Source organism: Oxyura jamaicensis, chromosome 4 (genome assembly GCF_011077185.1).
Source record: "Oxyura jamaicensis isolate SHBP4307 breed ruddy duck chromosome 4, BPBGC_Ojam_1.0, whole genome shotgun sequence".
NCBI lineage: Eukaryota > Metazoa > Chordata > Aves > Anseriformes > Anatidae > Oxyura > Oxyura jamaicensis.
In genome coordinates, this window is record NC_048896.1 from 51,105,237 (window position 1) to 51,128,844 (window position 23,608).

A 23,608-nucleotide genomic window follows, 5' to 3' on the forward strand; every position below is an offset into this window, starting at 1 on the left:
CTACAAGCTGAGCCTGGCGGTGGACGAGGGGCTGCCGGCCGACACGCTGGTGGGCGACATCCGCGCCGGGCTGCCGCAGGGCTCCTTGCCGCCGGGGGGCTTCCTGCTGTCGGAGGGCAGCGGCGAGTCGGCGGTGCTGGCCGACTTCCACGTGCAGCCCGACACGGGCATCATCCGCACGGCGCGGCGGCTGGACCGGGAGCGGCGGGCGCGCTACAGCTTCGCGGCGGCCACGCTGCGCGGCGACGTGGTGCAGGTGGAGATCGCGGTGGCCGACGTGAACGACCACCCGCCGCGCTTCCCGAGGGACCGCCTGCGGCTCGACGTGTCGGAGCTGAGCCCCCCCGGCACCGCCTTCCGCCTGCCGCCCGCCCGCGACCCCGACGCCGGCCGCTTCGGCACGCAGGGCTACGCGCTGCTGGCGGCCGGCGAGCCGCCGCTCTTCGCGCTGCGCTACGGGCGCCCGGCGCCGGGCTCGCCGCCGGAGCCGCTGGACCTGGTGCTGCTGCGGCGGCTGGACCGGGAGCGGGCGGCCGAGCACCGGCTGGTGGTGGAGGCGTGGGACGGCGGCAGCCCGCGGCGCCGCGGCCGGCTGCGGGTGGCCGTGCGGGTGCTGGACGAGAACGACAACGCGCCCGCCTTCAGCCGCGCCGAGTACCGGGCGCGCCTGCGGGAGGACGCGGCGCCGGGCACGGCCGTGTGTCGCCTGCTGGCCACCGACCCGGACCTGGGCGCCAACGGCGAGGTGCGCTACGCCATCAACCGCCGGCAGAGCGACCCCGACGGCTACTTCGCCGTGGAGGAGCGCAGCGGCGTGCTGCGGCTCCGCCGCCCGCTGGACCGCGAGGCGCGGGCGCTGCACCGCCTGGTGGTGGAGGCGCGGGACGGCGGCGCGCAGCCCGAGGTGTCCAGCGCTCTCGTCTCCGTGGCCGTGCTGGACGTGAACGACAACCGGCCGGCCATACGCCTGCTCTTCCTCACCGAGAGCGGTGGCCCGCGGGTCTCCGAGGGTGCGCGGCCGGGCGACTACGTGGCCCGCGTCTCCGTCTCGGACGCCGACGAGGCGGGCGGCGAGCCCGGCGTGGCGCTGGCCCTGCGCGGCGCCGACGGCGCCTTCGCGCTGCGCCCGGCGGGGGCCGGCGTCTTCTTCCTCTGCGTGGCGGCGCCGCTCGACCGGGAGCGCCGCGACCTCTACGAGCTGCGCCTGGTGGCCCGCGACGGCGGCGCGCCGCCGCTCTCCGCCGAGCAGCCGCTGCTGCTGCGCGTCGCCGACCTCAACGACGAGGCGCCCGCCTTCGCGCAGCCCCACTACCGCGCCGCCGTCTCGGAGGCCGCCTCGCCCGGCACGGCCGTGCTGCGCCTCAGCGCTTCGGACGCCGACGAGCCGGGCTCGCCCAACGCCGAGGTGCGCTACGCGCTCGAGGGAGCGCCCGCCGCCCTGGCGCTGCTGCGCATCGACGCGCGCAGCGGCGCCGTCAGCACCCGCGCCCGTCTCGACCGGGAGCGGCAGGCGGCGCTGGAGCTGCGGGTGGTGGCCCGCGACGGCGGCCGCCCGCCCCGCTCCGCCTCCGCCCGCCTCAGCGTCCGCTTGGAGGACGCCAACGACAACGAGCCCCGCTTCGAGCGCCGCGTCTACCGCGGGCGCCTCCCCGAGCACGCCGCGCCCGGCCGCTGCCTGCTGCAGGTGAGATCCCGGGCGGGACACGACGGCGCCGGCACCCCCGACGGCACCGGCCCCACCACGGCCCCGTGCACCCGACAGCCGGCCCGCCCCGACGGCCGTGTGCCCCCTCCCCCGACGGCCGTGTCCCCCCGAGGGCCAGCCCGCCCCGACAGCCCCGTCCCCCCGACGGCCGCCCCGTCCCTCCGGGCGGAATGGGAGCGGCGGCACCGGGCTGCGCGGTGGCTGCGGGCGCTCCTCGGAGCCCCGCGGAGGTAAAGTCAGAGCCTACACAGCATACGGGTGCTTATTTTCTTGGTTTTAGGGCCTCAGGTTTTCTGCCCTAAAATGAAAACGTCGCTTACACCCTCTGCGATGTGAAGCAGCCCAGGTAATGAGCACAAAAGCTCGGATCTGCAGAGAGAATCAGGTGCCGGCTCTCTCCAAGCCCCACACGGCCCCAGCCTGTTTAAGCTGCCCGCTTTGGAGGATTTGGGAGAGTCCTCTGCGTAAAATGAGTGAGATCACACATCTCGGAGAGTAAGTGTGGTGCACAGGGGAACCTTATGGCAGAGAGCAAGTGTGACACAGATGGACCTCATATTAAAAAGCATTTCTGGGGCTTTGTCATGTTATCAGAGCTCTCTCTGATAATGAAGAAATCAATTTGCCCTGCCTTTACAGAAAATTATTAATGCTAATAGAAAAAATGTCCGCTTTTGTCCATCAAAAATCCTTTTCTTTGTGAGTGGGGTTGAATGGGGGCTTTTCATGACCAGACTTTGCCAAATATCCCTTCCGCCTTTAGCTCGGAAGGAGATTTCAGGATTTCTACACTGGAAAGCCTTCCGCTCTGTATCTCGTATCCCAAAGCAACAAGAAAACCCGGCTGCGGGGCCGGTGCGCGGGGGCCCCTGCGGTCCGTGGTGCTGAAACGCAGCGGCTCGTGCGTGTGGTTTGGTCGGACCGGCGCTGCTTGAAGGACCTGGGGAAAAAAAACAGAAATGCCGGGGTTTGGTGCTTGTTCAGTGCAGGTTTTTCTAGCAGATCAAAGCACCACATGCGAGGGTATCGTTTGGGGTGTGCTGAATTTTGCAAACATCACCAGGCTGCCATGATCCTGCTTAGAGAGTAGGAAAAAATTGGCAGGTTACATGGGTGGATGATCAGACCTGGGAGATTAAAGCCAAAGGTGACCCAGAGTGTGGGAGGAATAGCAAATGAACATCCCTTGGACTGCCAGGGAAGGAAGCTGCCGTTTCTGCATGCAGATTAATCCTGTGTCATCAGAGTGATGCCTACATTTCTTACTAGGCTTAATAGGTTTAATCCTTAAATGTACCCCCTTTTAAAATATCCTTTTTCAATCCTTTTTCCCTGCTTTCATCTTATTCAACTGTGATTAGCAGAAAAAGCTATCGTAAAGCAGGTGGCTGTGTTTTCATTGCTCTTGGAGCTTCAGTGAGTGCTGCGAATGAAGAAAATAGTTTTTGCTTTGGCCAAGCCATTTTTCAGGATCTGTGGTAGGAGTCCTGGCTCTCACTTGGCTCTTGAACTTCAGAGCTAGCATGAAGAGGGGGTGACCCCAGAATGTGTTATTGCTGCTCCTGAAAACAAACACCACAAAATGCTGGGCAATTTGTTCCCTTGTGTTCTTCACTGCATGCTGTTAATGGGAGATTTATTTCCTTCTGTGAGGCCTTTTACTCTGCCTGTGACTCTCAGTTAGGTTTTCGTTCCCTTCTGCCTCCTTGCCTTTGGGATAATATCTCATAGGGCAGATAAATGAAGTGTGTCAACTTGCACTTAAGCCTGTCTGTCAGTGGTTTCTGCTGTTCTGTACAGAGTCACTGGTTGGAGGAATTAACTGCACTGCACTTAGAGGACACAGAGCTACTCACAGAGCTACCTAGGGGTGAGAGCTACTTCAGCAGCTACTGCAACCACTGCTCTTTTCCAGGCATAGGCACAGGATTTTGTGTGTTGGCAAAAAGCTCTCCCTTCCGGTGAAGATTTCCCAGGAAAGGAGAATCTGCATCCTGAAAAATAAGTGGTGGTTGTTTGTGTTGGCTAAGATAGAAAGAAGCGTGGCAATGTAATGATTGTATCACTGAAGAAAATAACACAGGTGAGATCAGAAATCTGAGCAGGCAAATGGGAAAAAGTCTAAACGAAGAAAAGTGAAGATCAATGTGGAAGTGATTGGACATTGGAAAGCAGTGCAAAGGTGTACAGTGAAACACATATAAGTAGATTTCTGAATATGTTATTAGAGTTTATCACATTTTTGTCTCTTTTTGGCTACTGAACTTCTGTCTTGTAAAAGGTTGTGATAGACACACCTTTGTTAAAATTTAAGGATTACCATTGGTAATTGAATCAAGTCTTGTGCAGGAGAGGTAGGCTGAGTTTTCATGGTGTGGTCACCATTATGGCACATTGCAAAGGACAGGGGCTGCAGGGTGAACAAGGGGCTTGTTCTGTGGTTCCCATTGAAGGGAATGGTCTCTGAGGTGGCAGCACTTCTGAACTTGTAGCCTTTGGGGCTATTTCATAAGTAAAATGTAAGTCAGGACAGGTGGGGTAAGGGAACTTTCAACATAATACAAATCTGTTTTCTATGGATCTTCCGTGTGACCTAGAAAGGAGATAAGACGGACAAAAAGTGAGAGCAGCAGCTTTTTTTTTTTTTTCTTTTTTTTTTTTCTTTTTTTTTTTTTTTCTCCTGTATTTTTCATCCCAGTGTAATGGAGCAACATGATTGCAAAGCCTGTGGACAGCTGAGTGATGATGATGATGATGTCCTGTTTCTGTGCTCCTTGGTGTCAGCTTGACAAGTTCAGTTGGATTTAACAGACGATGATTTATGCCTCTGTGGTGATTGCACCTCTGTGGCCTAGGGGTGATGAGTGTGACTGAGTGTCTCTCTTGTGATCCATTCTCTTACTCCTAATGTAATGAATTGGGGAATAAAGTTTTCCCATTGACCTGCGCTGATAACACAGGTTAAATTCTCATTACTAATTTCATTTTCAAGCTTTTTAGGTGATTGCAGTGCTTTGTAATGCTCACTGAATGGTTCTCTCTAGTACAATATATCTATCTCAAAATTAGAGTACTGAGTTCCCAGGTTTGTCAGGACTTTCAGTCTCCTACCTGAAGCAGCAATATATTTTATTTGTCTCTCATGCAGCAGGCTAAATCTTTATTTAAAGGAAAATAATTCAGCACATCAGGCTGGCATGTCTTTTCTGTAGGTTGTACGTTTTACCTTGGTGAAGCAGAAATGTGCCAGTTCTGCTTTGTGTCCTCCAGGGACTCCTGCATAAATGAGTATTTCTCCCTTATTGGGCTATGCAGAGCTTAGAGTTAGAAAGAGATTTGGTGGCTACTGCAGCTCTCAGCTGCACTCCTCTTTCAAACTTAATGGAGGTGTTTATTTTGTATTACACAGCACGGCACATTCTGTGTATGTTTGGGACTGGTAGGTTAAACATGCTTCCCTAGCAGGGGTGTGCTGGAGCTTGTGAGGTGCTCTGTGGCAGGAGTGTAGCTCACTTAATTCTGCACATGAGTTCTTAGGAAAAATATAATAATGTGTTTCAAGCCTGTAATTGCATCTTGAAGAGAGCATAAATTGTCATGAATTAGTGACAGCCATGTCAGTAGTTTTTTTTTTTTTTTTTTTTTTTTTCTCCCTAAGTTCATTTTCTTTCATGGTTTATCAGAAAATCTGTTTATTGGATTTTGAGTGATCTCTGACAGCACAGAAGAGGAGAAAAAACATATGTTATCTGTCAAATGATAAAGACCTATGTACATTCTGCTGTTATGACAACTTGCACTTTTCTGGTCCATTAAGGAGGCTGTTTTAACTCACTGGTTAGAGCTCCTCCGTTCCTTTTTATTTAAAAATGACAGTCCTTCTGGTGCTGAGATTGTGAGGGGTTTGTAAATGCAATGACAGCAATGAAAGATTTAGTTTAAAGCCCTAGAAGCTAACCTAAGTATACTTGCAATTAGTCCATGATTAGGGAAAGGCCTGCGGGTTTCTATAAAATAATATTTAAAGGTATAATACGAATGATGCTTTGTTTTTGATTTTTGTTTAAGTGCTTAGTATATTTCAGATAAATTGTTTTTACTTGAAATACACATTTCCAAGAGGCACTACCAGAAGGAGAGGGTTCTAAAAAGGACATTTTAACATGCAGATGTTCCTCATTTTTTCTCTGCTTTCTGCAAAATAAAAAGAAAGAAAAATAAGAGGATGAAAAGGGATGAAGGCTACATCCCTGCTTGAAGTGACGGAGGCTTGGAGGCCGCAATCTTTCACTGGGCCCCTGACCAGGTAGCAGCACAGCCTGCATCCTGCATTTTCCTTCAGTTTCTTTCTCCGAATGTTGAAGCAGGGAGCTGAAAGGACTGTCCTTTCTCTGAAGGTTTTGGTTTTAGATCATTTCATCCATGCTGCAGTTACTAGAAGCAGAAATGAAGCCAGCAAACTAGGCTATAAGGAGCTGTAAAATCTGGCTCATCCTCATTAGACGTGAGAGAGAAAGAGGCTGGAAGAGATCAGGCCACGTGGGCATCTCTGAAGTTTCTTGAGCTTTCCAGGTCTAGCTTCACTGTATCTGATTTCAAGAATTCAGCTGCAGGGAAGAGTTAGATTTTGTTTGTTGACTTCGAATGATACATTTTAAAGCTACTGTAATTGACAACAGGGAGACCAAAAGTCAGGCTGAACTACAGTTACAGCAAAGAAATCAATCATCTCACCTCTAATTACAGTGCAACACTATTTATTTGTTCATCCATCCAATTAATACTATATTATTAAGTCTGACAGCAGTCACCATAGCATGATTTATCTGTTTGGCATGTGATTTTGAAGCAATTATTTTTCTATAAATTCACAACAGATATCCTTTTGCACTCCGGAAGCCATTCAGTAGATTCTCGGTAGATTATAACAGCTTTGCAGAATAAAATCAGTTTTCATGGCTGCCCTGAACTTGATCTATAAAGTATGTAGCTTCAGAAGTATGGATGGTCTAGGCCCGGAGACTAATAAATGGCTCTTTAACTGCAATATTGTGATTCTTCCTTCATGGAGATGGAGGAAAGGAAAAAATTCAGAAAGCAAAATACATAGTTTTAATGATTGTTTAAAGTCCATTTAAATGAATAGGATTTTTATGTATTCTTTTGCTTCAGAATTCTAATTTTGGTGCCCTTCTATAGGTTTTTAATAATAGGAAAAGAGTTCCATCCAAAAACTGAAAAGTTTGTAGGAAGGAGAGTCCGATTCTTGATGCTATCCTTTCAGCGCCAGTCTTAAGCACAGGATGCACGCTTTGTAGGTACAGGAAGCACAGATCCTAACAATGCACGGATATGAGAAGTGAGATGTGGAAGCCTTAAACTTTTGCTGGTTTTAGTTTCTAGTTATTCAGCAAGTTCCTTCATAGTCACTGACTTTCTGGGTTAGTGGTTGGTGTGCTTACTGTTTCAGATGGGAGCCAGTCCCCTTCAGAAAGGTAATGGTTTTGCTGGTGTTCACCTTTAATCAAAGAGCTGACATCAGCAGTTGTTTTATGCCATACTCGAGCAAATTATAAATAAGCTGTAAATAGCTGGGTATGGCCTGTCTATTCATTTATCAAACATTAACATCAGTTTATCATCCATATAGATTTTCATAAATTGCTGGATAAGCAGAAGGCTTAGTCTTTCCTGGAAGGTTTTAAAGCATTGGGAAATATATGAGTTCACAACCTCTTAAGGTCCAGCTTGCCATGCAAAGAGATTGACACATCACAGAGCAAGCCCTAATATTTATTTCACTGCTTTATTCATTCTTGAAAACAAACTTCTAATTGCATGCTTAAAAAACATGAATGATTTATAGAGTCTGCATTTGTCTTTTAAAATTCATGAGTTTGATTTAGAACCTACTCAGGAGTTTTATGGGATTTGGTGCAGTGTGCGCATAGGAGAAACTTGTTCTGTGATGCATTAATTATAGGGTTTGTTTGGGCAACCCTTACTCCCTGTTCTCTGTTAAATGGTAAGGAGCAAGAACACCGCTGTAGATTTTTAATAAATTACTTTATAAATCACAGTTCATTCAGTCAGTTCTAAGCTCTTTGAGACCCCTCTATTAAAACCTGTACAGATCAGGAGCATTTAAATTTCATTGGCACTTGAGTGAAATCGTTCTTCTCTGGTGAATGTAGAATCGCAAAGGATTAGCATCATACCTGGAGAACATGTCCAGTAATGGTGTATTTGGTTCAGCAACAGATGAGCAAACACTTCTCACCTTTTGGTAGTGAATTGCTCGCCTCATAAACATGTGTATATGTATGATACATGTATATATATATATAATGTGCAGGAATTTAAACAGTTGCATCCTATTTAACATATACGAGACCACATGTAGTAATTGTCAGCATTTACAGTGACCACCAGCACACAGTCATGCAGCAGGAGTGTCCCTAAGGACCTGTATGCTGGCCAGTGGTGTGTGGGTATAAAATCTCATTCTCTTGGTAATTACTAGGTTAGGATTTTCAGGGTAGATGCAGGAGCTGTGTACCAAAGTATGTGGATCACTGAGGAAATTGTTATGTGTAACAAATCTGTATCATTCTCATTCCTTGCTCAGTCCCTTTTAAATCAGGCAAAGTAAAGAAAATGTTAACTAGGCTTTTCTTTATGTGGGTGAAGTTCACCGTACACCCCAAAGCATCACCCTTCATGGCTGAGACATGAGAGTAAGCAGAACATGTTTTAAGGGAAGATGCTTTTGTTGCAACCCCTTTTCCTCCGCTCCACATGGATATGGAGGTTACTCCAGAGTGGGTCACATCTATGGACTTTGAGACACTGCTTTGCTGAGAAGTGGACTTCCCTTTTGTAACTGACAGCACAGCATTCGAGATGCAGCTTTAGGTTCTGTCTTTTCCCCTCCCTTTCCTTAAATGAAAACAGCATTACGTTTCTGCCAGACTTTAATGCATCTGATTCCTGTTGGATGTGACTTAAAAATCAGGATGCTGTCATGCCTATTTACTTGCACTCACAGGCTGCACTGTTTTAAGAGTAAAACTGTTGCGGTAACAACAATATCTGCTATAATACAAGCAAACATACTGACTTCCAGCCTTGACAGATGTCTCAATCTCCTGCACTGACCTTATGGGACTCCTGTGTAGTGTTTTCGTCTCCCCTTCCCCCTACCCCAGCTATGTCCCTCATGCAGGGAATTAGCTTGTCATGCTTATGTCTGCTCCACTTCCACTGGCTTCTACCTACATCTGGTACTGGGGAAGGGGTAACAGGAAGGGCAGTTTTTTTAACAAACGTCTGACAGAACATATGTGAGACAAACAACTTGTGTATGCCTTTTTTTTTTTTTTTTTTTTTTTTTTATTTTTTTTTTTTTTTCTCTACAATTATAAATAAACACATATGGTTTAATGCAGCGTCCAAGGAACTGGGTGTATGTCACCAATCAGAGAAACTGCTGGAGACTCCTGCACTCAGCCTCTAGTGGGTTACATGCTACACCATCTTTTGTTTTCTAATGTGTAAAACCCCAGAAAGTATAATTTTATAGTACACATTCGTTTTTTCATGCTATGTTTTGTAGTTTCTTTAAATTCTGAACTCATGGCCAGTCATACCAAAGTAATAGTTTATTGGAGCCTGTTCTCCCAGTTGGCCTTCTGCACCGTGACTGCCTTGATAATACACCGATCGTTTATAGAATCAAAGTTCTCTCAAAGATTGTTATCAAAGTCAATGATTTATTGATATCTTCATCTCTGCTTCCATATAAAAGTAGGGCTACATGTTAAGCATTTTCATATAGACATCTAATTACATTTACATAGGGATGTACTGTTAATCTTTTGATAGGCTATTTCTTTGGACATTTATCCAGTTTGATTCTGTAAGAAATTCCACACACTTCTATTAATTAGCTAATTTCTTGAATACATTTCAGTTTGGTACTTTTACCACTACAATGCTTGATGATATTACTGTGGGAGTGATGTTGTGCCCTTATGTGGGAATGGACAAGATAAAGCATGTTCTGTAACATAAATTTCTGTTCCAGAAAGATTTTCAGTTGTCTTAAGATGCTGTCAGATGGAAGAGAATAAGCTCTTTGAGACAAGGATTATCACCTTGTTGATGCTTGTGCTGTACGTTGTGCTGTAAGTTCGTGCTGGATAGTTTTTTTTTTTTTTTTTTTTTTTTTTTTTTTGGTGTGGTATTTGAAAATGTATTAAGAATGTATCAACACATAATTTAAACCTTAAAATTCACAGATAGGTTTGGGGGAAGGGGATCAGTAACCTGAATTATGCCAACTCAGTGCTTGCTCTGTTTCCAACAGTTTGGTTCCTGTTCTGTGTATTTTGTGTGCAGCACTGTTACTTGTACTCATCAAGACCATGAATAGAATATCATTTTATAGCATTTTGAGAGGTGAAATCACTGAAGGCATTTCAGATTTCTTGCTTACAATTGTAGTTACTCCAGCGTAGCCTTGGAGTAGCTTTTTAGCACCATTAGTGCCAAGAGGCAGTCAGTGTTTGGAGCCTCGTCAGAATCCAACAGGATGGGGCAACGTTTGCTCAGGGGGAAGATTGGCTGTTTACCTCGCAGCACAAGTCAGTAATGTGTGTTTTTAAAACCGAACAAACTCATTAATTCCTGCCTGCCTTCTGCTTTACATAGACCTCTAAGCCCGTGCAAAGTAAGTGTAAAATGCTACCATATGGTAATGCTGTAAGACAGCCTTGCGCCCCTTGATGGCTGCAGAAGTTGTGGGGCAGTGGGGAGCTGGAGGGCTGTTTTCAAAAGAGCCTTTGTTGCACAAGTGTGCAGGCAGCTTAGGAACATAAGCCTCAATTAAATCAGCCAGGATTTGTTTTTTAGGGGTTTTTCAGGTTCTCTGAATTTTGAAAATCCCAGCTAATTTAATGCGTGTCTGTGTCTCCAAGGCGGAGAGAGAGAGAGCTGTATTCATGGTGCTGTAGGAGCAACGGGATGAAATAAACTGCAGTACAAACATGACCTACTTTCCCTGAGCACAGAACTTTTTCTTAATGTCACATATTTTAATGCAATCTGTGCTTCCATCACCAGTGACACTAAAATAATGATTTTCCCCAAAGGTTGCAGTTGAAGACAGACTCACAGCTTAAAAAATTCTTTTGCATTTAGATTTACATTCATATAATTTTTCAAGGAGCTAAGAGGGGACGTTTCATTCTGGTTTTAAAAAGAAAGAAGAAAGACAAAAATGTATATTTGGCTTCTATTGGTGTTTGTTTGTTCTCTCCCTTTTGTTACTATTAAAGTAAAATTCCATATCCTGGAATTTGTTTCTTTTCTTTCTTTAGCTGTCTTTGAAGTTGATGTCTTTAGCAATAATTTTGGCAGAGCTGCAGTCTTATGATTTTGTTCTGATAGCAGGCTGCTTTTGCATTCTCTTTTCATTGAAAAAATCAACTGCCAAATCTCTTAGGTTTGTAATTTGCAATTAAAGAAGTAAGGTTCGAATTTTCTTGGAACTAATCACTAATTACTAGTTTAAAAAAAAATTTAAAAAAATCTCCATTTGTGTCTTTGGAGGGGAAAAAGAGTTGGCAGTGGGAACACTCATTTTGAAAGTCTAACTGCTTTTCATTTTCTGAAAGGTTTGTCTGAAGCCGTTTGCATTGAGGACCAAGGCCAACATTCAGGACTTAGACCAGAACATGTGTTGAATTTCCAGAACGCTGAAGTTGTGGGACACATGTTATCCTGAAGTTTCTCAGATTCTGTTGCTGAAATGCCATTTTGGAGTACATTTATGTTCCTGGGAGGCTTCTGATGTCTATTGTATCTAATTGGAGGCCACTTAAAATGTACTTTGTTACTTCCCTTTTCCCTTCCCATCTCGTTTTCATTTCTTCTTACCTGGTTTCTAACCATATGATCTTTTGAATAGTGGCTGAGTCTGTACTAAATAAAAATGGAAAGAAATGTTACTGCACAAAATGCAGATTGATTAAATGTAGTAAGCTTTGTGTGTCTAGAAAATCCATTGTCAAATGGATACTGAAATCCTTGGCAAAATGTTGCATTTTATCCACTTATTCTATGTTCTTCTTATTCTTCAGAACTTGTTTTAAAGTTTTAATCTGTTTTGGTCAGCATGATAGGACTGCAGTGCCCACATTCATTTGCTCTTCTTTTCTACGCTGTTGCCTCTCCTTTTGTTATTTTCAAGAGAGGTGGATTCATTAAGACCTAGAATAATTCTGGCTACAAGCTTGTAGTTTTATTTGTAAGTTCTCTAATAATTCTAGGTTGGGTCCTCCCATTCTGAACACTGATTTAATGTTAACTTCAAGATGTATAACTTCCATTCTCGCATTTTCATTCCCATTAGTGATGATAATTGCTGATAGCAGAGTGAGGAAGGTACTCCTTCACCTCTCACACAGTGGCCAATTTTAACAGTATGCTATCTTAGCACACCCGTTTCTGCTCATTCTTTTCTGTTTATGAGTATCTACATATTTTTATCCTGACTTAAGTCTTGGTCTTCTCTCATATCCAAACCCCTGTATTTGTCTGTTTGCCTTTAACTGTCCCTTTCATTTTTAATGCTATTTGCTTATCACTTTAAAACAGAGATACAGGCTGTTGTTATTTCCCTCTTTATTTTACACTCAAGTTATAATTACATGGTCTGAAGTATTCATGTCTAATATCTTTATTACTTTAATAGATTTGTGAGTCTCTGAGAAGCTAAAGCTCCTCATAAAGAGATGATTCCTGGTGATGTTCTTTCTCCAAGAGCATTGTAATTCTTTCTGGATATCTTCTAATCTAACCCCAGGGCTAGGGAGGCCTATAGCAGATACTGAGCTTCATTCCATGTGATGATGGGGAAAATATCCACCAAACAACATACCCTGTGAGCATTAGCTCAACACTTTACAGCTGTTAAAATCTCATCTTCTTGCTCTAAGGACTAACCATCTATGTTTCTCTTGGCTCACAAACTCACATGTTAATTCATTTTTTTATTTTATTTTATTTTATTTTATTTTTTAATAAAATAGGGGTTAGCTGGGGTTGCTGGTAGAGTTTCCTCTCTGCTGGGACACTTCACTGGGTGATATGTTAGGGATTTATTTCATTAGGCCATGCATTCTTTAAGCCCCTGGAATCTGGACCTCCGTGGGGTCTCTAAGCACCTTCTGGAGATACCATAAATCTTTAAGTGACTGCTGGGATCCTGCCCAGCTCCTCTTGGCTTCTGCAGCTTCCGGCTTTTCTTCAGTAACTATGCTTCTCTCCCATTCTTTTCTCATGAATCTTACGTGTCTCCAGTTAAATAAGACCCCATCTTCTTTCTCTTGTCTGAAAATTCCTGAAATTGCCCCCTGTGCTCATCTTTCAAGTCTTTTTCTAAGCTTGTGTTTTAGCCACGCTCTTAGTGAATATTCTAGCTTGGGTGTTCTCTGCTCTCTCCACTTCCTCCTGGTGGACAAGCAGGAGAAAATTCACTTCTGGCTTTAATCACTCAGCCAAAGAAGCAATTGTTATTTTCAATGGCCAGTTACTTTATCTGGTTGGGGAGGTATGGTTGGAAACTTCTACTGGAAATGGTGCGTATGAGATTTACTCGATGAAAAAAACACTATTTATAAAACAAATTCAGAAAGTCAGACAAGTTCATGAGTGGTTTACAGGGAAGATTCCTGAACTGTCACAAGGAGTGTGGATATTGTCACTGTGCAGTTACTAAAAACGCTTTTCTTGTGTGGAATTGTTAATGAAGCCTTCAAAAAGCCTCAAGAGGCATACAGTCATCTTTCATATTCCCCATCCTACTTTTAAAAATGCTCTAGATAATTCAGGACTTCTGAATATTTAGAATAGCTGTAATCCCTTTCAGAATTAATATTTACTCAATTAAATAAGACGCATCCCTAAAAAGCAAGAAATGAGAAATTGTGACTGGGGAGAATAAACATCTTAGTTCTTCTATTCCTCTTGCATCAGTGAAGTTCTTAAAGGTTGCCAAGTACAGTGCAGCAGTGAGTATGAGGTCTTCAGTGGCTATAATTCAGCCTACTTTTGTTTATAACTTCACTGTTGCATGTACCAAACTGGAGAAAAGAAGACCCTTGAAAAACACTTGAAAAAAGAGTTTTAGCTCTGGGAGGAATGCTGTTGTAAGAGTTTCACATTATGAATATCTGCACGCTGCCTGAGATTCAGATGAGCTTTCAGAGCAAAATGATGTTTTCCTTTTGTATATAGCTGTCAAAGTGAAGGATGCTCACCTAGAAAAGCTGTGTTACAAAGTAAGGATTTGCACATATGGTTTTGAAATGGTGTGAAGCTACATGTTAATACCATTAAATATACTGGTCTACTACTCATCTGCAGGGAAATTCTAGCTGTGAGACAGAAGCTGACTGTAAATTGCAGCAGCATCTTTTGAAGACCATCACAATCATACCCATTTCATGTGCTTGACATGTTCTGGTCATTTAAGGCAAAGTAATGTCAGAGTGTAGGTATGTGAGACTTCTGTTTGATACATATTTCCATTGGATAACAAACTGTGGTCAAAAAATATTGGCAAGTAGTGCATGGAAAAAAAGAGAAAGATTTCAAAGATTTCCTCTAAAGCAGTAAACATCTGAGTTACAAAAAAATACGGAGGACATCCTGATAAAATGATAGACATTTGGGGTTATTTTTGTTTGTTGCTGCTAAAAAATCCCTTCCTTGAGTTAGATTTCAAGCTGATAACCCCATTTCATTCCATATATATGCAAAACACCTTCTTCCTTTTAGATATCTACATGCTTTTTATCAAACATGGAGTAATCTCTCCATTTAAGTTTGTTAAGCTTGTAGTATTGCTGCTTCTTAAAAAGATAATGAAAGTGGGATTCTATCAGGTAGAGAAACATAACTACATCCAGTTATTTGGATACTCATGTTTAAAATGTGAACTTCAAGAACACTTTTTAAACTATAACTAGCCTAGAATTATTCAGCTTGCGTGAACAGTATACCTCCTCCTCATATGGGCAGTCATTAGGGACCTCCTTGCAAACTGGAATACAGAACACAGATTTAACGTCTTGGGAATGTCATGCATATTTCTAACAACTCTGGGAGCATTTTGTATCTCTAGATGGTTAGCAGGCTGTCAGCATATTCATCTGTAGCTGGAGCACTGATATTGTGGATGCTCTTAATATGTTAAATTATTCAAAAATGTAAAATACAAACATTAATTTGGGAGAGCCATTTTAAATTCTTTCTTTTAATCTATGTGATTTGGGGTAATTTATCAGTTTTTAGTAACTCCAGCATCACCAGTCAGAAGTTCTTTTAGTTGAAATTTCTGGGTCATCTGTATGGTTTTGACATTTAGACCAGCAGCACGGAATAAGTAGCAGCAGTATTAGGTTGTTATCTATTTTGGTTCACATCCCTAAAGTCATGCTTTCTGTTAGCTCTTTTATCACACTTATTCTGGTTCAGTGCTTTGTCTAAGCTGAAAAATTAATGCAGGCTTTCAGTCTGGAAAAAAAAAAGAAAGAAATGTATTTTATTGCTTTTTTACCCTTTGAGATTAAATATGAAATTAACAAAGTGCTTCAGGCTGGATGAAACATTGGCTTTGTTTGGAAATAAAGCCCCCCCCCTTTTTTTTATCCTTCAAAGAAAGCAAAGAAATTTAAGTAAATGTGTAAACGTTCTCCCTTCTTATCTAATAGCTCAGTGATTAATTCACTCACAGAGGGACTGAGGCAGAAAACAAGCACCCATCTTCCATTTTCTGGAGGGGGTTGTGCTCGGTCATATCTGCAAGGAAAGATTTTTCTTGATCCTTTGAGAAAGGTACAATTCAGACTGTGTTTTCCACCATCACATGTTTAGACTTGTGCTTGGAAAATACTTTTTAGTCCTGAAGGTGTTCTTAATCATTGTGACATTATTTTCATGATCCGCTTTTCTGGACAGCATTTGCCATGCAGAAATAGAACCTAAGAAAGGAATGTTGAAAGAGGAAGAAAAGTCCAAGACAGCAATGCAAGGTTTTGTTTCATAAAGAAGAGGTTACTGTTAAATTTCACTTTTCTTTATTTACACTCCTGCCCTGTGACTTCTGCTGGTGTATTTCTCCCAGTGGCCTCTTTAATACTGAAAGACTGATTTAATTGTCTTATATTAATTAATATAATACAAAGTGGAGGAGGCTGAACTCAGTGGTTGACAAGGAGGGACCTGCCATGAGGTTGTAGAAGTGGAATAAATTTGTGAAGGTCTTTAGGAGCACTTCTCCCTGCAGGAGCACTGAGGTGAAGCTCCTGGCATTTGCTGGGAGCAATAATGAGTTACTCTGGGACCTTATTGCTTTTTTTCAGGTGTTAGCAGTCTTAGAGGGTACAGCCTCAGCTGCATTCACTGTAGTGGGATGTAACACTTGGGGAAGGTGATTACCTAATTTCATTTCTGCATGAGAGATTATTAATGACTTCATTCCCACACCCTAGAAATTTCACCTGCTCAGCATGTAATTTGCCTCCTGCCTTCCCTAGTCACTTAGTGGAGTATTATATCACTGACCTCTATGCTATGTGTTAGTCTTTCTTTGGTTGTCATAGGTGGCATACGTTATATATGATAATTATAAAACTGTGTAGTTTAACTGTATGTGGGAAAATCATTTGGTAGCTAAAAGTATTTGTAAGCCTCACAGACTTTTTTCCTTTAGAAAGGTTTATATTTCAGTGCACTCTAGTCTTAGAAATGGATGGGTTTAAGGTAGTAGCAGTAGATGTCTGTATAATCTTTCTGTCTTTAACTATTGTGATAGCATCTGAAATGTATTCTTGAGGTACTGAGATGTAGTAAATACCTGCTTGGCTTAAAATAATCAGATCATGCTCTAGGAATCATCACAGCAATGTGTTATAATTAGCATGGTACTAAATGGAACAGGACAAATATTCTGCCATTCACAAGCTTTATTGTTTGATAGGAAAATCCTCTTTATATGTAAGTGTCAGGTTGTGGTGAGCCTGCATGGAAAAAAGTTCTACTTTTGCCTATCAGTAGAGGTAGTACTTAGAGAACTTCTAGAAGTCTAGCAGATATTTGAAATGGAACACTTGGTAAACTTTAGATATCACTATTTTCCTTAGGAGTTGTGTGAAAAGACACTCACCCACCCCACGCCACCTATTGGCACTAATATTTGTAATAAAGGAAATTAAAAATAATACTTAATTACCTTTCCCACTTCACCTACCAGTTCTGGGGTTCAGCTCTGACTTGTTTCCTGCCCAGTGTAATGGTTTCTACCTCCAAGCTCAGTGAAAGATGGAACATGGAGCACACAGATGTTATTGAGGCAGGCGTACCTTCAGGTAAGCCAGTACTGAGCAGTCAGAGGGATTGTGGCTGTGCTTAAATCAGGGTGGGATTTCGTTGATGCTAGTTCTCTGCACAAACCAGAATCACTTGTGTTGTTTCTTCTGTATTTTTAAAATTTTATCAAGACATGTTGTATTTCTGTGCTTTGACCATGTGACTAGTTTATTTTTCTTCTTTGATTTGTAACTGAAGCTGTTTCAAATTATTACATTTGTCTCATGCATTCTGTCTGGAAAGAATACTTTCTCTTGAAGTCACTAAGAAAAGGCACGTAGTGCTACACTGTTTGCTTTATCCTATGAAAACCTTCATCTTGTAAGTGACACTGTAGTGAACTGGATGCTACATGAACTGTGAAGTCTGATTTTGATAGAATAGTGTTTCCAGTTATATAGAGATTTTTACTTATGTGGGGTTTCTTTTTAATTGTTCATGTTAAACTTTTGTGTTCTAACATTCATCAGCTGAATAGAATTACATTATAAATTTTCATATCATAAGCCAGGATGGTGACTTGTTTTCTGTGCTGCTAAAGAACTTGCTCATATGAAAAACGTGCTTTTAATGATGCAGATGGCAGTAGATTCTTGAAAAAGCTTTTATGTTTGTCAGCAACATTTGCATTTCATGCTTTAGCAGTCAGGAACACTTAGTAACATCAACGTGACAAATGCGGAACAGTTAGTCCTGTCATGATGCATTTTTGGTGTGTGGCAGGGTTTTTCTTTTTCTAATTAAGTCAACCAAAGACTATTCATTTTTCTTTCTTGTCTTTCTGCAACGTGGTTGGTAAATCCCAAACAGCATTACCCAGGATAGCGGTCAATCTGTTTTGTTCCTGCAGAGAATTGCTGACACGTGTTGGCAAACTTTTTAAAATGTCAGAGCTTATTACATTAACTGTCATACTTCTCTGGTTCTGTCAGTGTTGCCATATTATGTCAGAGTTTAAGTTCTCTTGTATTCCTGGCCATGATGCTTCTCTACTTTGAGTTTAGTAATTGCGTAGCTTAGTCCTAATAGTTCTAATTCGGAATTCCTTGTCCACTCAAGTTGGAAGTTTAAACTGGTAAAAAAAAGAGGTGAAAATAGATACTCCAGGATGATTTCTCAGCCGTTTATTCCTCTTACTGCCATTATTCTTGATTTTCCTTGTTAGTGTCATCTGACTGTTGAGAACAGAACAAGCATCTTCTGTCAAAGCTGTTGATAACCCTCATTGGACAACACTGTCCAAGGTGTCAGAGTGAAAGACAAATGTCTTTTCCTGTCTTAATTCACTTGAAAATGCCTTGTACTGAGGGCTCTACTGAGATACTGAAGGACAATTACATTAAGTGTAATTACATAGTAACCTAGGCCTTAGGTAGGAAGATGAAGACCAGTTTTAATTTTATCATGACTCTGTCTGTTATAATACTGCTATTTCTGTTTATTTAGGTCTAAATTTGGATAGTGTAGTCATATAGAAGGATTATCTATCAGCCATGGAGAACATCAAAATTCAGCATGCTTGGGTTTGGCATTTAGGTTTCCTTTTATTTCTGGAACTTGCCAGCACTATTTGCATTGGCATTATGGCATAAAATCTTTATATATTTTGACTAACCTTTATAAGGTTTTCTGCTTTTTCCTATTGCAAAATCTTCTCTCAATTTCTGTGATACTGTAAAGAGTTACTTAAAATGAATTTTCAGATTTGTTACAGCCTGTCTTTAGATATGCATATACAAGAAATGCAGCTTGATTTCACTGTGTTCAAGGACACTTAACACAGGAATCAAAGCCCAAAGTCTGTGAAAGCAGTATTTCAGCAAGTATAGAAAAACTTAAGAGATTATTGTAGTTCACAGTAACTATCAAATTTCTAAGTGTCTTCGTTGCTGGGAGATTTCACCCTAGCTGTGTAGATTGCCCATGTATCTTACAATTCCTCAGCAACCATCCTAAGACAAACTTAAAGCCACGCATTTTATATTTTTACAATGACCATGGGCAGTATTTTATTACAGAATGAAATTTGCTTTCTTCCGGAGTGTAGCAGCTGTAGTGTGTCCAAATGCCTTCATCTGAGGAGCTCCAGAACCAACAGGTCAGGTCCTATTGTGAAAAAGAAACCAGCCACCCGCTTTCTTTGGAAAACAGGATACTGACTCCTCACTGTGAAATCAGGGCTCAAAGGAGAATGTGAAATTTAACAGCTGCTGCTTAGTTTCTCTTGAGAAGGCTCACATGCTTCTATGAGGCTTGCATTCATTGTCCTTAGTTAGCAAGAAACCTGGCTGCTTGGAGGAGAAAGGAAAGGGGGTGGACACTTGATGCTCTCCCCCAAAACTTCATTGTCTCCACTTTCATGGATGTTATTCTCTGGAGCTGGCTGATGGCTGTTTACGTGGTTGCTTATACTCATCTCTAGCTACATAGAGATTGAATAGATGTGTAGATTAGTTTTCACGTGCAACTTTGTTATTGAGGCTATGTGACAAAAGCAAATGTGGATTTCATGGAGGGGAAAACGCTCCACAGGGCAGAGCTTGAAACAAACCGTGAAGAATACTTTCTCCATGCTGGCACTAGAAGTCTAGGGTAAGGAAGAAGTTGTGTGCGCCTTATCTTCTGGGACAAAAGCAGCCAATGTTGCCAAACTCCAGGGCCAGTAGAGCATACCAGCTTTTTCTCAGGAATAAAAACTATTTGTGGAGCATTACAGAGCTTTGGTGCCACCTCCTTATTCAGTCCCTTGAACTGTTAGCCTGGCACTGCCAGATGACGTAGACAAAAGAGCTATTAATATGTAAAATGAGACACTGCTGTGTAATGTTAATGAGTGGAGAAGGAGCATATTAAGTCTAATTTATAAAAGTTGTCAATGTACTATTTTTATTTGTTGTTGTAAGAAAAAACACTTTTTTCTAAGTATATAATAACAGTACTATAAAAATACCATTATAACACACTCTTGTGAGATTTTTATTTAGTAGTTACATGTATACTTAGCTTGTAGAAATCACCATCTTGAAAAGATGCACTTCTGACCTTTTGTGTAGTGAAGTAATAAAAAAAAAAAGCTTTAAACTTTCCTTATGAACTATGTTCAATCTGGTTTTGAAAGTTGTTTTTGTATGTCTGTCCTTAAGACTATGTGAACTTCATAGGCAGATAGAGGGGTTGGAATACAATGATCTTTAGGCCCTTTCCAACCCAAAGTATTCTCTGATTCTATGAGAGTATAGGATAAATGATGCTAAAATGTGAGAATTCTCCTCTTCCTCCTCAACATTTAATCAGATACCCATCTTCCTGTTCTGGATGTTGGCAACAACTTTTCTTTAGGCCTCAAATAACAGTATTCTTCCTTTGGCTGCAACTTCTATTCAGCGATTCTCTTTCCTTTCTTTCCCACCTCCTTGTTGATGTAGCTGTGCTATCACTGCGTGTCCTCCAGACTCTCCAGAATCTGGGGACCTCATCCTTGTGACATGGGACATAACTGACCTGCAACTGTGGATTCTTCAGATTGAACAGCTACTTTGGTGTTTGTGTTATTGAAAAGGGAAGTTAGAAAAATCATCTGAAAGAAATTTAACATTTTTCAAGGGAAATTTTTTCTTTTGCCACCACTGACCAGATTTTTATAATTGAGGCACAGGTGGGGATTTCATTTCAGCTATTGGCGTTAGCAGGGTGATTTAAGGAAATAGGCTTTGCTTTCTGTTTTGGTAAAGCTAAGGTTTGTTTTTGTCCTCATCCCTTCTGGAAAGGTTCTCCTTATTCTTGGGGGATGGGCGGTGGAGGGGGGTGGGGTGGGGGAAGCATTTAGATGTATAAAGTGAGACTGATGGTTCTGTCATTTTCTAAAAGCTGGTAGCTGAACTTTAATTCCACTGAAGAGGTCTGAAGATAAGGATGAGAGCCTTCAACTTGATCCGTTGTTTAACGGAGAGTTAATCAAATAAACAAATTGAGAAGAGGTTTGAGTGATTGTGGCTACTGAGCAACGGCCTTGCTGTACTTGGATCTGATTAGAGCTTGCCCAGTTATCTGTTCAGTTGCAGTTGAAGTGGTGAGGCCTAAAGGTGAAAAAATTTGTCATCAAGTGCAAGTGTGACAGGAATGGGACCCTCTTAGTAGGTCTGGCCTTTTGAGTGTTTGGGAAGAATTATAAATTCAGGTAAATCCCCAAACTGGTAGCCTAATGTTGTGTGGGGAGATTACTTTTGGTGTGGATGATACTAGAAAGGTGGTATTTTTATTTTAACAACTCTTACTTTTCAACCAACACTATCTTAGCATTGCTAGGGTTCATCCAACTGTCTGGTATGCAAGTGCGAATCTTATTCATGTTGTGGATAACTAGGAAATAGCACTCTTATATTTGATAGCAGAGAGGGATGTTAGCAGCACATAAGCTTTTATATTTAACTTTACCCAAGGGCTTTGTGGAGAGGAAGAGCAGAGATGGTTTACGATTTTCTGAAAAGAGCTCTGAAACCATCTCAGCGCAAGCCCAGTAACCCCTGTGAGGTGTTTATGGCAGTAGTGTTCCCAGACGGGAGGAATTCTGATTCTTGGCAATTCCTGTGTCGACTTGGAGGCAATTCTTGTCAAGTTTCTTATTTGGCTTCCTCAGGAATTGAGAGGTGGTATTACAGATGGGAAGTAGATAGAGGAGTTGAAAAAATGGAGAACTTAATACGGTGTGCTCCAAAGGAGACTCTTCTCAAAAGAGTTTTAAAAGGTAAGATGATATAACTGAAGAACAAGGAAGAGTTCTGGCTTGTTGTTATTATAAAAGCCTAGGCTGTTAGTTATAGCTTTGTTACTAATGGATATTTTTACTTGTTATTCCTTCTTAGTTTTTAGGAGTGGGACTGAATGTCTCAGGCTGGCTACTGGACCTTCATTCGTCTTAGTCACAGAAACCACCATGAAAGGAGTCACTCGTCTTGGTAGCCAAGCAAAAAGGTTTAAAGCATTCAGTTAGCAAAATTGTCTCAGTACTGAAAGTGTGTTCCCTCATGTTTGACGCTGATACACATCAAAGGAAACTCGTCCTGTCAGAGGAGAGAGAGAGGTTTTCAGTTTTGTCAGTGTGGTTAGTTTGGGGCTTCTATGGGCACCAAATGTATATTAAGGAAATATCTGCAAGTTTCCCACAAAATTCATAAAGTCTCATTACACTTCTTTACATTAAAAGATCCAAATACAGTTGTTCACATAACATTATCTGGTTGCACACAAAATGACTTCTGTGTGACCTTTCAAGTTTGATAAAAGTAGTGTGTAATTGTGGACAGGTTACCCCAATAGACAAAATAATAATAGTTACTTTACTGAGTGATTAAAGCCTGAAAAAGAGGGAAAATAGATCTGCTTAGGTACTACTCAGCCAAAAAAAAAAAATAAGGACCAAGACCTCAACAGTAGCTGAGATTTATGGGATGCTGATTCTCACTGAAAAAAGGGCTTATATCAAGTATATGCTAGCTTAAAATTAATTCAACATTTGTAATTTTACATCTATATTGTAACTGTTTGTGTTTAAACATGTTAATGTGAGACAGCTGCTAGAGCTTCACACAGAGATGAAGTCCACATGAGCCTCTTTTTCTGTGCAATAGAGAGGATTCGGTGTTATTTGTGCTTTGAAGTGTTGCAGCAAAATGGTGTTTCACTACAGAACTGTCTTGCTACCAAATGACTAGTGAGATGCAACTGACTGCAGGTTCTTTGATTGCTACTGGTTTGGTTGGAAAGTTCTTCTTACCAAACAAAGCAGCAGAAATGGCTTGCTTTTCCTATGTAGCTGCTATTGGTGACACACAGGTGACGAGGAGAAGCTTTTGAATACTGCTGAGGTGCCTGTCAATGACCAATATGCCTGTGGAGGAGGTCAGACTATCTTTTGAGGTAATAATTCCAGTGCTAATTCTTCAGAGGTGAAGATGACTGGTGTATTTTAGGGGTGCAGGATGTTGCAAAGGGGATAATAAACAGTTCTTGGTATTGCTTGGAGCCCGTTGGGACTGCATGTAGAGTAAGGCAGACAGAGACATATTCTAAATATGCCTCACACTGAAGGCTCTGATTTTCTACACTTCTGAGTTATTTGCTGTCATGTAACCCTTGCTTTTTGAGTTGAGTTTTCAAGGTGAATCACTCAGACATAACCGTGCTTATAAGACCAGTGGGTATTCATTAGGGACTTAATCCCATTGAGTTTTGTGGTAACTTGACATGATTGAAGAGCACTTTGAACCCCTGTATTTTGATGCAAGAGATTCCTCACTTCAATCATGAAATTATCGTGTCCTGTTCAATACCAACGCTCCCATGCTGCTTTTAGAAGGGAATTTTTACACAATGCCTGAATCCTAAAGCATGTGTAGTTCCTGAAGTGCTCCCCCCCCACCACAATTTCATGATTGAAGTGAGGAATCTCTTGCATCAAAATACAGGGGT

At 42.2% G+C, this 23,608-nt stretch overlaps 1 protein-coding gene across 1 annotated transcript in view; it reads left to right on the top strand.

Annotated features, from left to right (window-relative positions):
• The window catches only part of DCHS2 (dachsous cadherin-related 2), a 108,250-nt gene that overhangs the window by 736 nt on the left and 83,906 nt on the right, over positions 1 to 23,608 (top strand). The window contains exon 2 of the mRNA XM_035324354.1: positions 8 to 1,684. Coding sequence (XP_035180245.1) covers positions 8 to 1,684 — 1,677 coding nt within the window. The remainder of the gene's footprint in view (positions 1 to 7; positions 1,685 to 23,608) is intronic.